At 41.4% G+C, this 12859-nt stretch overlaps 1 protein-coding gene across 4 annotated transcripts in view; it reads right to left on the minus strand.

Moving 5' to 3' along the window:
* MTAP (methylthioadenosine phosphorylase) overlaps positions 1 to 12853 on the minus strand; it is a 38067-nt gene extending 25214 nt beyond the window's left edge. The window contains exons 1-2 of one of the 4 annotated variants that reach the window (XR_014576550.1): positions 12754 to 12853; positions 7592 to 7678 (exon numbers count right to left, since the gene is read on the minus strand). Coding sequence is in view for 3 of the 4 variants with exons in the window: in XM_083816875.1 (XP_083673001.1) it covers positions 7592 to 7678; positions 12754 to 12777 (111 nt within the window). In the remaining variant the exon portion in view is untranslated. Of the gene's footprint in view, positions 1 to 7591; positions 7679 to 12132; positions 12408 to 12753 lie in introns of those variants that run through there. The other 3 variants (XM_083816875.1, XM_083816877.1, XM_083816876.1) reach the window with 3 other exon arrangements.
* Between the last annotated feature and the right edge of the window lie 6 nt (positions 12854 to 12859).

Below are 12859 nucleotides of genomic sequence, written 5' to 3' on the forward strand. Positions count from 1 at the left end.
GTTACCAATTCTGCTGCTTGCAGACATGCCATTACTGCCACAAGCTGCTCTCCTCGTGCAAGCAACCTCTCAGCAAGCTCTGCATGAACTCACCACCCCTAAAGGACTGGAAAAACAGGAAACCCTTTCAAAAGTGTCTTGAGATTTGATGCTGATGTTTGAATTTCCCTTTGAAATCACTGTAACTTTTTTGTCCAAGCAATTTATCCCTGCACTGCAAAGCAATCATTTATTTCTAGTTGGAGGTTTTGTGCTTGAAAATAAAGCCAAGGAGAACAGAAGCGTTCAAAGACACTTTAATGCGTTGACAAGCATTGAGTACCAGAAGCTGAGCCCTACCAGCCCTTAGGGGAAAACATATCTTCTGTACAAGTAACTTAGCAAAGACCAAGCTGTTCTGCATAGTGAAAATTTAGGTGCTATATAGTTTGAGGAAATAATATAATATACTCATCAGTAAAAACAGTTGTAAGACCACGACAGTAACCTGGAAGGAGTTGAAAGGGACTGAGGACAATGCAGGCCATACGGCCACACTGCTGGGCAAGCAGCATCCCTGCTCAGCCAGGCCCAAAAACAAGCTGATGGTCTGAGAAAACACAGCAGGGCTCCTGTGGGCTCCTCTCTGGCCACAGTCCTACGTGTGAAACAGGCTTTGTTTGCCAGCAGCGTGTGGTCATGGAGGCTGCGGGCGCAGGAGCAGGCAGAGGACATCTTGTAGATGGGGACCAGCCCCTGGAGCAGCAAGTTGCAGCAACGGTTCTTTAAAAATGAACACCTGGTACTGCATCTGGAGCTGGCCACATTTTCCTACTGGCAAATTGTGCACTGGGAGGAACTGGAAAAAATTCCACATGGAATCTATGAATGTAATCCCCTAGGTGTAACACCACCCCACTTGTAACTCAACTGAGCAAATGTTAATGCCATGTCCCTGCATTTGCATTCCCATCAGAACCAGTTTCCCGAGACAATGACCTGGTAAATACTGAAAGTAGGTATTTCCTCAGAGGAAGTTCATTTGGATTTTTAGACTCAAAAAAAATATAGGAAGAGTGGGGAAGAAGAACCTTTTCCGTAATCTGGGAAAGCGTTATCAGACAAGACCTTCTCTGCTGAAGGGAAACACTTTCCCCAGGCCATTGAGAAGCTAAGGAACAACAGTAACATTATTTTAAATGTAAAGGAAGAAAATTAGATGATTGCAATTCATTTTACCAACACACATACTGTAGTCATTGAAGATCTGACTTTATTTTTTAAGAGTGATTCATGCAGCTAGCTTCTGGTTCATTTCTTTATTAGCTTTGGAACAATAATAAATCTCACTTTGGAGTTCCAGAATGATTAATTTCTCAGCCACATTTTTACTTTGAAGTGTCTATTGGCTGTTAATAAAACAAGCTTTGTTGTGTTTTCTTTGAAGTTACAAAACAAACATATGCAGATGCTTTGGGCCAAAGGAAGGAGCATGAAGGTCTGTCCAGCAGTAAGAATTTGGCCAAAATGAGGAGGGAGCTCCTACCTTGACACCTTGGAGAAGAGTTTTTCATTTGTTTGATCAAAACCTCTGTGTGCAGAAGAGGCAAGGGGAGAGTCAGGACTAGTTCTCTGAGCTCCTGACTTCGAGGGTGGAGTCTGCTCCCAGGCTATACACATCAGGGTTCTGAAATGTGCGGTGCTTCTCGCTTCCCATCTTCAAAACTTTTTGTTAAAAAATGTAAGGCCTCTGTTTCATTAGATGCTGAACTGCATTGCTGCTGAACATTGGTGCAGTTGGATGTGTTGCTTCTCCTGTCCAGTTCAGAACTGCACTTACTTTTGCTATTTACCAGAACCTGTAAGTACCAGAACCTGTGTACCAGAAACTGTAAGTATGTTGGAAGACACTGCGCCAGTCTCTCCTTCCTGGGATTTAAAGCTGAAATAGTTGTTAACAAAATTACAATATATTTACTGATCACAAACTCGTAAAAGTCTGGGAGAACTCACACATTCACATTTAGAAATGTCTGTTGCCTACTACTTAGTATCATTTTTTTTTTTTAACACTAGCTATAAAATTTCAATTCTCATTTACAGCTGTTAATTCTACTACACATGTGAAAATGTGCAGAGACATAGAATAAAAAACTAATATATGAGTCCCATATAGCTGCATATTAGAGATCTTTATTTCTAATAAGAATAACACTTTCTACTTCCTACTGTGCAGCTATTTTGGGTCATTTTTAATGTAGGATTTCTTCAAAGCATTTACTGAATCACCTAGATTTAAATTCTGCCAGATGCACGTTTACCTTTTTTTTTTTTTTAATAAAAGGAATATTCCAAAAAGTTATTTTCAGAATTATAGTGTATTCTGACTTTTTAAGAAGTCCATATTTAATGTTAAGCTGTTGACATTTAAACTTAACCTATATACCTTACTTTATGCATATTCTTCTGAACCAAATATGGCTATAAAAGTACACTTTCTGAACAGGGAGAAAGGCTTACTGTCTAGTTGTCAAGGCATTTTGCTCTTATGACATTCCTTAACAATGACAGTTCACAATAATTAGCATTTAGGGTTTTGGTTTTTGAGTCTGTTTGTTTTGTTTAGGAAGCCCAGAAGAAGATTTGCTGTGTGAAGTAGTAAGCAAGCAACTTAGGTCACAGCAGAATACAAAAATATCCTTAAAAACTAAAGAGGACTTCAGTGGAAATTCCTGGCCTCCTCTTGAAATGAAAAATAAAGATCACCAAGTGAAAAACAAAGATCATGGATCATTTCCTTCAGAAGTGACAGATTCAAGTTTATTGCAAGTGACAGATTCAAGTTTCTATCAATTTCCAAAATACCTGGGGGAAAAAAGTACAATTTAACTCCTATTTGATATTCATTTGTGTCATGGAACTCTACTGAATATTCACATACACCACCTGCCGCAGCAAGAATGCAACAGCTTTTAAATCCAACAGTCACAGCATCCAAGGTGTCCTTCCCTATCTGCTGCCTTCCTAGCCACTTCAAAAGGCTTCAAGCTGGCCATGTTACAGATTTCTATAGAACAGACTGAGGGCATCTTCCAGGCGATTGCCTGAAGGCTCGTCTTGCCTATGGAAGTGAGAAACATGATGAGGAAAATGGAACATCTGGAACAAAGAATGCACTGATAAATGACAGATTAAGAAAGGAGTTTGCAAATAGTGCATCCAGAAAGGAGATAAGGATAAATCAGCACATACAAAGTTACAAGGAAGTGAAAGACACAGAAATTTCAAACTGTGTGTTAACTACTTAACAGAGCTAGTGTATGCTTCAGTTCCGCTCTTTTTCCCCCACAAGATCTTTCCAGTGCTATACCTCTGCAATATTATCTCATATGTACTTCAAAGCTTTGAAACGCTGATAAAATATTAAAAAGTTCCAATGGAACGATCTGAATTTAAACCTCTAATATAGTATTTTCAAAACAGGATTTAATAAAAGGCCCAATAAAAAGTTCTCAAACATTAATAATTCACATGCATATTTAAATTACATTTAACTACTTCCCCCTTCCACAAAATCCAAGTCAGATATATATTACTCAGTGTTGCAAAACAGAAAAGGAAGCAAGGAATCCTACACAGTTAACCCTAAGTTATGACAGTAACAAACAATTTAAACAAATCCCCTCTGACTACAACATAAATATGCATAAAGTATGGTTTATGTGGTGTCGACAGAATTCATTTTTATTTTGGCTTAACCTCAGAAGCAAGATGGAACAGAAAACAGCATAAACACACACATGGAAAACTTGAAAGAGAAAAAGTATCTCAGATTTTCCAAATCTTCATTTAACCTGCAATCAAGTTTATGAACCAAACGATGCACACAGATAGAGGAGAGGCAGAAGAGGAGCTTTAGTGCTATGTTACATAGTCTGGTTTTCCTGACGCAAGCACACAGAGCTCATATACAGGTCAGAAAAGAAACCTGCTTTGTTAGCCAGATATACCCTTGAAAAAAAAAAAAAAAAAGAGGCAGTGGGGGGGAAACACATGCTTTATAGAAGTTTCTAGAACAGGAAGACCATTTGCTGATTTGGGGAAAGGTGTTTCAGAACCAAGTTCTAACATCCAGAAAGTAGAACAATCTAACTGAAAGTATAATCTGAAAAAAGTAAGTTTAATTAGTAGCTTCACAATAAGATGCTGAGGATAAATGCTGTTGCAAGCAATTTTCTTGCTCTCTGAGAGAACAGTATTGTCCATACCTGGAGATAGAATACCAAAAGGTTTTGGGGTATTTTCCAGAGAACACTGACTTTTCATCCCAATTTTTTATACAATAGGAATGATGGAAGCAGAAAAGGGAGAAGAGAAGGCTGGAATATTAACAGGTGTAATTGTATTATTTTTTATGAAACTAATTTACTACATTTCCACCAATATTACTGACTTAACTTGAAAGATCAGAGGCGGACCAACATTGATATACAGAACTGTAAGAATTCTTGTACTATCTTCCTTTTTCAGAAACTTCTCCAGATTTCTGAAGAAACAAAATCATCCCCACTTGTTTTTTAAATGATTCTTATGATTTTAGAAAACCAAAGCAGAAGGCTTTGTTCAACAAATCTATTTAAATAAAATGAAAGACATTCTGCTTCTAAAAGTAAAAAAGCATCTTCAAAGTAATATTTTGCCATTTTAAAATGTCAAAGGTGTCAAGGAATGTCACCACCAGGAAGGTTTTCAGCAAAAAGACTTTTTCCAGTGTTCTTGCCAAGAAACTCAGCAATTAAATAACAACATTTAAGGAGGGTGGAATTGTACACTTTACATTTTTACAGGGTGGAAAGAAATGGACATACATTTTTAACTACGCTTTCCATTTTCGTTTTGACATTTAAATATTCACTGTTGTTCTTCCTAGTTTTACTTAAACTAAATGAAAGATGTTTGTATCTTGATTCTCTCAGCAGGTAAAAGACCACAAAGGTCTGAAGTGTTTGTTTAGATTAAGTGCTTTACTTCTTAAAATTTCAGGCACTCTTCATTGTTGTCAAGGCTCTACGAAAAAACATCCTTATGGCAGAAAAAAAAAACCAAAAAACAATTTGGTTTTATTTCAATAGCGATCAGGAAGAAGACACGCTTCAGAAAAAAATACTAAACTAAACCACAGGCTTCTACACTTTTCCAAGCATACTTATTAAAAAAAAAAAAAAAGGTTTTCATTTTCCATTTTGCATTCTGCAATGACAGCTGTTTCTCTGCTATCTGTTGCTCTAAAACAAGAGAAGCAGGCTGTGTAGCACCTCCTTGCTGAATGTTAAAAAGTCTCAGCAGCAAAATGAGCAAACATTAATTCAGAAATTACACTTCTCAGGTTTGATTCTGCTTCATTTTAAGTGAAGCAACTTGACCTACGCATTGCACCATATGCCAGCTGTACCTTGTGGCCTAAGCCCTGCACTTCTTAACATAAGGCTTATCCACCAGTTGTTCCATGAAGACAAGAAGTGCAAACACTGAAGTTAACATGGTTCTCTGCAGAAGTCTGACTACATGAAACAACTATCATACCAATGGCATGAGTTCAGATCTACAGGCAGAGAGAAGAGAGGCAGGCCAGCAAGGATGAGGATAAATACTCGCTGTTTGACTGTGCTCCCTTTTGCGGATATGGAAGTCCTGTGAAGTTGTTCAGTTTCCCACTCGGGAGGTCAGCGTAAGAGTCCAAGTTAGCTGACAACTGTATCTGAAATTCACACATGCATTCCTGCTATGACAGCTCCTCGGTTTAAAAAAAAAAACACAACACATGCACATAAAAAGAGGCAGAACAGTGACAAGCCTTTTTAAAGTGAGCCTATGCTGAATGCATAATGCACAAGCTCAGACATAGCAAGTTCATTGATCAAGGTACCTCACAAACTACAACAGCCAACCAAGACCTAATTTCCCCCATCCATGTTGCTTCTGTGAAGAACAGAGAAAAACACAGCAGCTAAATTTACACCCTAAATGAAATTTTACAAGCCCTTCATATTGACAAAAGATGCAGGACTTAGGAAGTTTTTTCCACTCTCCCGTGTAAGACCCATCCTGCAAGTACTCCTGTTCAACTCTGTAAGACTAAGCCCTACTGTGGGGGTCACCTACAGCACTCCAGAATTCGGGCCACTCAAATCTTGTTGCATCCAAGTGTTGTCACAGAACAGCCTCCTAAAAGGCTGCACTGCTGCTGTGCCCATACCTCTCATCTGAACCTCTGATCTGTGAGAGAGGAGAGCATTTCATATTTCTTGGACAAAGGCTTCAAGCCTTATCTGCTACAGGGGTAGCAATATTTTTGCTTTTGAATAGTCTGCAGAAACAGCCATGCTGTGACCATCCAGGAGCTTCCAAAAATAAGAAATTAAATGGCAATTGGTTTGGTTTAGCTTGTGGATCCTGCTTCGTATCAACACTGGATACATTTGGGCAGCAGGATAAAGAAAACAGAGCAGGGGAGTCTCCTTTATTCTCTTGCAGTTTGTTAGCAAATTCTGCAGGATGGTGGAAAAATTAAATGTATTTTTCTGACATTTTTTCCTACCTTGACCTTTATCTCCTTCCCCTTCTTGAACTGTACACACACAAACCCCTTCCACTCCAATTTCCCCCTTAAACCATTTTGAATAGAGGCACAAATTCAAATTTTCAACCACAGGCCACAGAGATGAACTTTTTGGCCAGCTTCTATCCATAAAATGACTCTTGCTGCTACATGCCAGATGTTTTATTGTATGTACATTAGCTTATGCTGGTATATTTCATAAGACGTGATTCTCATGGCAATTCTAAAGCAGTTGGACTACTCTGGTCTTACGACATTGCAGAATAACTGAGATTCAGATCTTCTATAAACTTCCTGTGTCAACTGGAACCTCTCTCCTCCTTGACTTCCTGCCCATAAAACTCTCTCTTGTCCTTCATCTTGCCAGTTTCTACGTCCTTCATACCACACTAAGCACTGTGTATAGAACAATATACCTAGCCTCCACTCCCCTTTGCTGAGGAAAAGGGCTGAAGCAACACAAAGGAGAGGTTATCATGAATACCATGCCACATAAATGGCCTTCAAGCTCCATTTTAAAATGTTTCAAGTGATGTGGTTGTAAGCATGACTGTAAGGAAAGCACTGGTGTATAAGGTGTAATTCAGGGATAACAGGAAAATGGTGGCCCATATACCTCAAAGGACAGTTTTCTGCAAGTTAGGAAGGTTCCTGGAGCTACCTGAAATATAATACATGACACACAATTGCACAAATTTGAAAGACAGGGTTTATCCCTCTTGGCTGCAAATTCAGGACTGAGTTTGTAAATTCATCCAATGTACAAAGGAGAAGAGGTATATTCTCCTTTACACATTATCATTTTTGTAAGATCTTGTTTCTACAAACTTAGAATCACACAATACATAGCCATTAAAAAGAAATACAGTCTTGTGACTGCACCTCTGTTATACATCCACTTAGCACAGAAGCCTAGTCTGACAATTTTTCAAGCACACAAACATCTTAAAAATGGGAGGAAGTCTTAGTAGTAACAGAGCAGGTTATACAGACCTTGCCATAAGGAGTATCAACATATTTTTCTGTTCTTCCTTCTAAGATATCTGGATCATCCAGGCCAGTTCCACCGATAATTCCAATCTTAGACAGAAAAGTACATATTAGCCTTCTTGAAGTTATGCTCCATTTAACAACATATTTGAAAAATTACCTAGGCAGCTACAAAATGTATTTCCTGCTTGAGATGGGGCTAGACCATGGATCAATATAATATTACACGCCCAGCACAGTTTCCCAGAAAGGAAATTTAAACCAATTGATTTTAAACAGTTGTATTTAACTTGTCAATTTCATATGCTACGATTGTCCTCTTTAAAGGTACAAAATTTAAAAAGCCATGGAAAACGCGCAAAGATTTGCCAATTCATCATTTATTCCCAATATGAAAATGAACGGTGTTTTCTGGGAATGCCTCTAATGAGTGAGAAATACCTGTGTAAAGCATGATAGAACACAGGCATCTTGTTTCCACAGGGAGAAACAGTCCTGTATATAACTACTATACTGAATACCAGTCACTACTACATACTATTGTACAAACAAAATTATGAACCTCCCTTTTTCTTCCAAAACATAAGAGAGTTTTTCTGTTGACTTGTGAAGACCTAGGAACTTCCCTGCTTCTGTACATAGTTTCAGTACATCTTCTGAAAAGGGGGACAGCTCAGCAGCATCTTCGTAAGTGAAATACAAAGAATCTGTTGACAATGTCAACTGCTGTGAGCACTGCTGGGTTTCTTTGAATATATACAATTATTCTGGTATGTAACAATGCACAAATACTCATCCATTGTTTGCCCACAGCCCCAGCAAAAATTCTCTCCTGTGTAGATGTGCGGGGGCCAGACTTCCTTCTACATGCAACCTTTCCCTAAGAAGAAACATTAACAGACTTCTGCTTTTCCTACTTCTTTAATGACATCTTTTGAAGTAACTCCATTTTTTCCTTTTTTTTTTTTTTTAAATGAAATGGAAAGAGGTGATCCTCCCGCTGTATTGAGCGTTGGTGCGCCCTCACCTTGAATATTGTGTGCAGTACTGGTTTCTGCAACACAAAAGGTATGTTGAGGCCCTTCAAAGCGTCCAGAAGAGGGCAATAAAGCTGGCAAAAGGCTGAAGGGCATGGTCTGTGAGGACAGGCTGAGGACACTTGCCTCATCTAGTCTGGAGAAAAGGAGGCCAAGAGGTGACCGTGCTGCTCTCTGAAGCTTCCTGAGGAGGTGAGGCAGCGAGGGAGGTGCTGGTCTCTGTTCCCTCGTGAGCGATGAAAAGACGTGAAAACAGCACACAGCTGCACCAGGGAAGGTTCAGGCAGGGCATGAGGAAACATTTTGGTACTGTTAGGGTGGTTAGACACTGGAATAGGCTTCCTAGAGGGGTGGTTGGTGCACTACGCCTGCCATTGGTCAAGAGATGTTTGGATAATGCTCTCAATAACATGATTTTACTTTTGGGTACCCCTCAAGAGGTCAGGCAGCTGGAGCTGATAATCTTTAAAGGTCCCTTCTAAATCAACCATTCCATTCCATTCCATTCCATCCTATCCTATTCAAGAGTTTAGTTTCAAAAAACCAGAGACCGTTTGGCTTTGTTACAAGTCAAACAGTCAAACACTTCCTAGAGAAAGCTGTCCACAGCAGATAGTGCAAACGCCAATATGCAAGTCGTTTACATTATACCATCTCTTATTTCCTTTTGCTACCCCCTTGTGGAACCTGATGAGTAGTGCAAAGGAAAATAAAAATCCAGCCTCCAACCCTGAACGTATTTGAATGTTAGGGAAGACAGATCACTGTTTCTGGTAGTATTGTGTGGTCTTCACGTTGCTTATTTATCACAAACATTCAGATTAAATGTTAGAATGAGGTTGCTCAAGAAAATCCTGAAACATATATAAATTTTATGATGAACATTTTTTTGCCTTAAGAATCATATAAAAATGTGCAAGTCTCAATTCTCAAAATCTAGAAAAGACCATCCGTAATAATGCTCGTGCATGTATGCAGTAAACACTGAAGATACTACAATAACATAAGCCAGGATCAAAATGGTGACTTCTTTTTTTCTTGATTCTAGATAAAAACAAAACAAAACAAAACAAAACAAAAACTTCAGTAACTTAACTAGTTTTAGTTTGGTATTACACTTTCTTGCTTTATTAGTGCCTTGTGATTTCAGATTGAGAATATGTACAAGCAAATGAATTTTTATGTCTGACAAAGTGAAAGGAAAACAGTGAAGTGCTGGAGATACGAGCTATAGCTATATCACATAAACATTAATTTTCAACTGTTTTAGAATCATAGAACCATAGAATGGTTTGGGTTGGAAGAGACCTTAAAGATCATACAATGATAGAATCATTTAGGTTGGAAACAACCTCTAAAATCATCAAGTCCAACTGTTAACTTAGCACTGACAAGCCTACCATTAAACTACGTCCCTAAGCACCACATCTATGTCTGGCTGTCTGGGTGGCAAGCACACATTGCTGGCTAATGTTGAGCTTCTCAAGAACCAACTCCTCCAGTTCCTTCTCCTCAGGGCTGCTCTCAATCCATTCTCCACCGAGCCTTTATTTGTGCTTGGGATTGTCCCGACTGAGATGCAGGACCTTGCACTTGGCCTTGTTGAACTTCATGAGGTTCATACAGGCCCACCTCTCAAACCTGTCCAGGTCTCTCTGGATGGTGTCCCTTCCCTCTAGTGTGTTGACTGCACGACACAGCCATCGAAGATGTTAAACAGGGCTGGTCCCAGTACCAATCCCTGAGAAACGCCACTCATCACTGATTTCCACTTGGACATTGAGCATAATTCCAACCCCCCTGCCATGGGCAAGGACACCTTCTACTAGATCAGGCTGCCCAAAGCCCCATCCAGCCGGGCCTTGAACAATTCCAAGAATGGGGCATCCACAGCTTTTCTGGGCAACCTGGTCCAGTGCTTCACCACCCTCACAGTAAAGAATTTCCTCCCTATATCTAATCTAAATCTACCCTCTTTTGGTTTAAAGCCGTTCCCCCTTGTCCCATCACCACACTCTCTGACAAAGAGTCCCCTCCCTGCTTTCCTGTAGCCCCCTTTAGGCAGTGGAAGTCCGGTATGAGGTCTCCCTGGAGCCTTGTCTTCTCCAGGCTTAACAACCCCAGCTCCCTCAGCCTGTCTTCATAGGAGATGTGCTCCAGGCCTCTGACCATCCTCATGGCCCTCCTCTGGACCCACTGTAACAGGTCCATGTCCTTGTCCCTTCCAGGGAGGCACAGAGCTGAATGGAGGACTCCACGTGGGGTCTCACAAGAGTCGTTAAGAACACTCATCTGTTTTACTTCCTGTTAATACAATCCCCAAGAATATCAGCTGCATGTGGGAGCAGGAGAAAACCTGATTCTGTATTAAGTTGTGCTTTATGGACCTTGTAATGAATTATTAAAAGGAATGCAGCTGCTCCTGTGTAGCGAGGAGATACCCTGCCAAGGGAGCTGAGGTCTTCAGAGCAGCCCAGGCTCTGAAGGCAAGGCATGGCAAAGAGGAGTTGGTTCAGTGAGATAAGTTTCACCAATCCTCAAAAGGCAGATAAAGTCACTTTTAGGAGGGACCTCAAGAACAGAAAGACGAAAGACTGTATGCTCCATTCCAGAATGCATCCTACAAGGTGACAAGGGCATAACCTTAGCTAGAGGCAATGGATGCAAGCTGGAACATAGGAGGTTCCACTTAAATATGAGAAGAAACTTCTTCATGGTGACGGTGACAGAGCACTGGAACAGGCTGTCCAGAGGGGTGGTGGAGTCTCCTCCTCTGCAGACTTTCAAAACCCGCCTGGACATGTTCCTGCGTGACCTGATGATCTAGGTGTTCCTGCTCCGGCAGGGAGATTGGACTAGATGATCTTTCACGGTCCCTTCCAATCCCTGACATTCTGTGATTCTGCGATATAGCTACCATCAATTTTTACATGTTATCAGGAATTTTACAGTGGTACTAGACATGAAGTATTTTACTATAGCATCATCCAGCTCAAACATTGTGAGGAGGAGCAAGAAACATGAAACTTATCACAGTTTCACACCAGTACTGTGATACTTATTTCACCAGTAACTAGAAAATGAAAAGCAATTCTCTATGGGAATCTAAATAATAATTGTACTTAAGTGTATTCTTTCCATAATCTGCTGTTTGGCAAAATTCCTCCCATCGGTTCAAGCATCAGGCAGAAAATTGACAGTGCACAGTCCATATTTGTTTATTTAGCAGTGGTTTTAAGCACTAATAAAAATGTCATCACCATCAGTGACGAGTTTTTCTGACAACTGAAAGACACTGAATTCTCCTTTATCCCTCTCTCCTATTTTTTGGCATGGGAGATGAGCACAGTGACAGGGTAACACTGAAAAGGGTTTCACTTAAAAGGGAATAAAGACGAAGCTGGAGATCAGTTGCAGCTAGAAGGTAAAAGAATACACTATCTATGTAAAATAAAAAGGTGAAAGACAGTTTTCAACTGATTTATAAAAATAACATGGGAGACTTACGTTATCTCACAAAATGGATTAATGTTTCATTCAAAACTCAAATCCAGAGCTTCAGCCTGTCTTCCTTATCTCTGATGCAAGCCACAGCCTTTCCAAGCAATTTTTAAAGAGCACAGGAGGGCCAGTTTTAGCGGATTTTTAGTACTTTCACTGCAACTTCAGAGCCTGCGCACGCTGCTGCAATTTCACATTTCGCCCCCGGCCCTCTCGGTATCAGCCGGGTCGGAAATCCCGGGGCGCAGAGCGGTCCGCGGGGCCTGCCGCGCGTCTATGGTCTTTAATTTTCAAATGGAGAAGGCAAAAAATAAAAAGGGCGCGGGAACCGCGGCGCTCCGCTGCCCACTGAGGGGCCGCGGGGCCGCCCCCGGCGCGGAGCGGGAGGCGGCGGCGCAGCTCGATGGCGGCGGAGCTCGCGGCCGGCAGGGACGCGCCACGGGGGCATGGAGAGGGGCTGAGCAGCTCCCTCCGCCCCGCGCTCCGCTCCCTCCCCGGCTCCGCACAGCTCCGCGGTCAGCCCCAGGGGAGGGGTTGGAGGCAACGGCTGGCTGGCGGGCGGCCAGGACGCAGCCGGACGCCGCCTCCCCCTCCGCGAGCTCGCCGTGACGCCCCGCCACAACTCACCTTCACCGAGCCCCCGGTCGCCATCTTGCGCAAAGAGGGAGGGGGCGGCGCCGAGCGGCCCGGGGTAGCGCCTCAGCCCCGCTCCACGCTAGAGGGCAGCACAAAT

Source organism: Anser anser, assembly GCF_964211835.1.
Source record: "Anser anser genome assembly, chromosome: Z".
Taxonomy (NCBI): Eukaryota; Metazoa; Chordata; class Aves; order Anseriformes; family Anatidae; genus Anser; species Anser anser.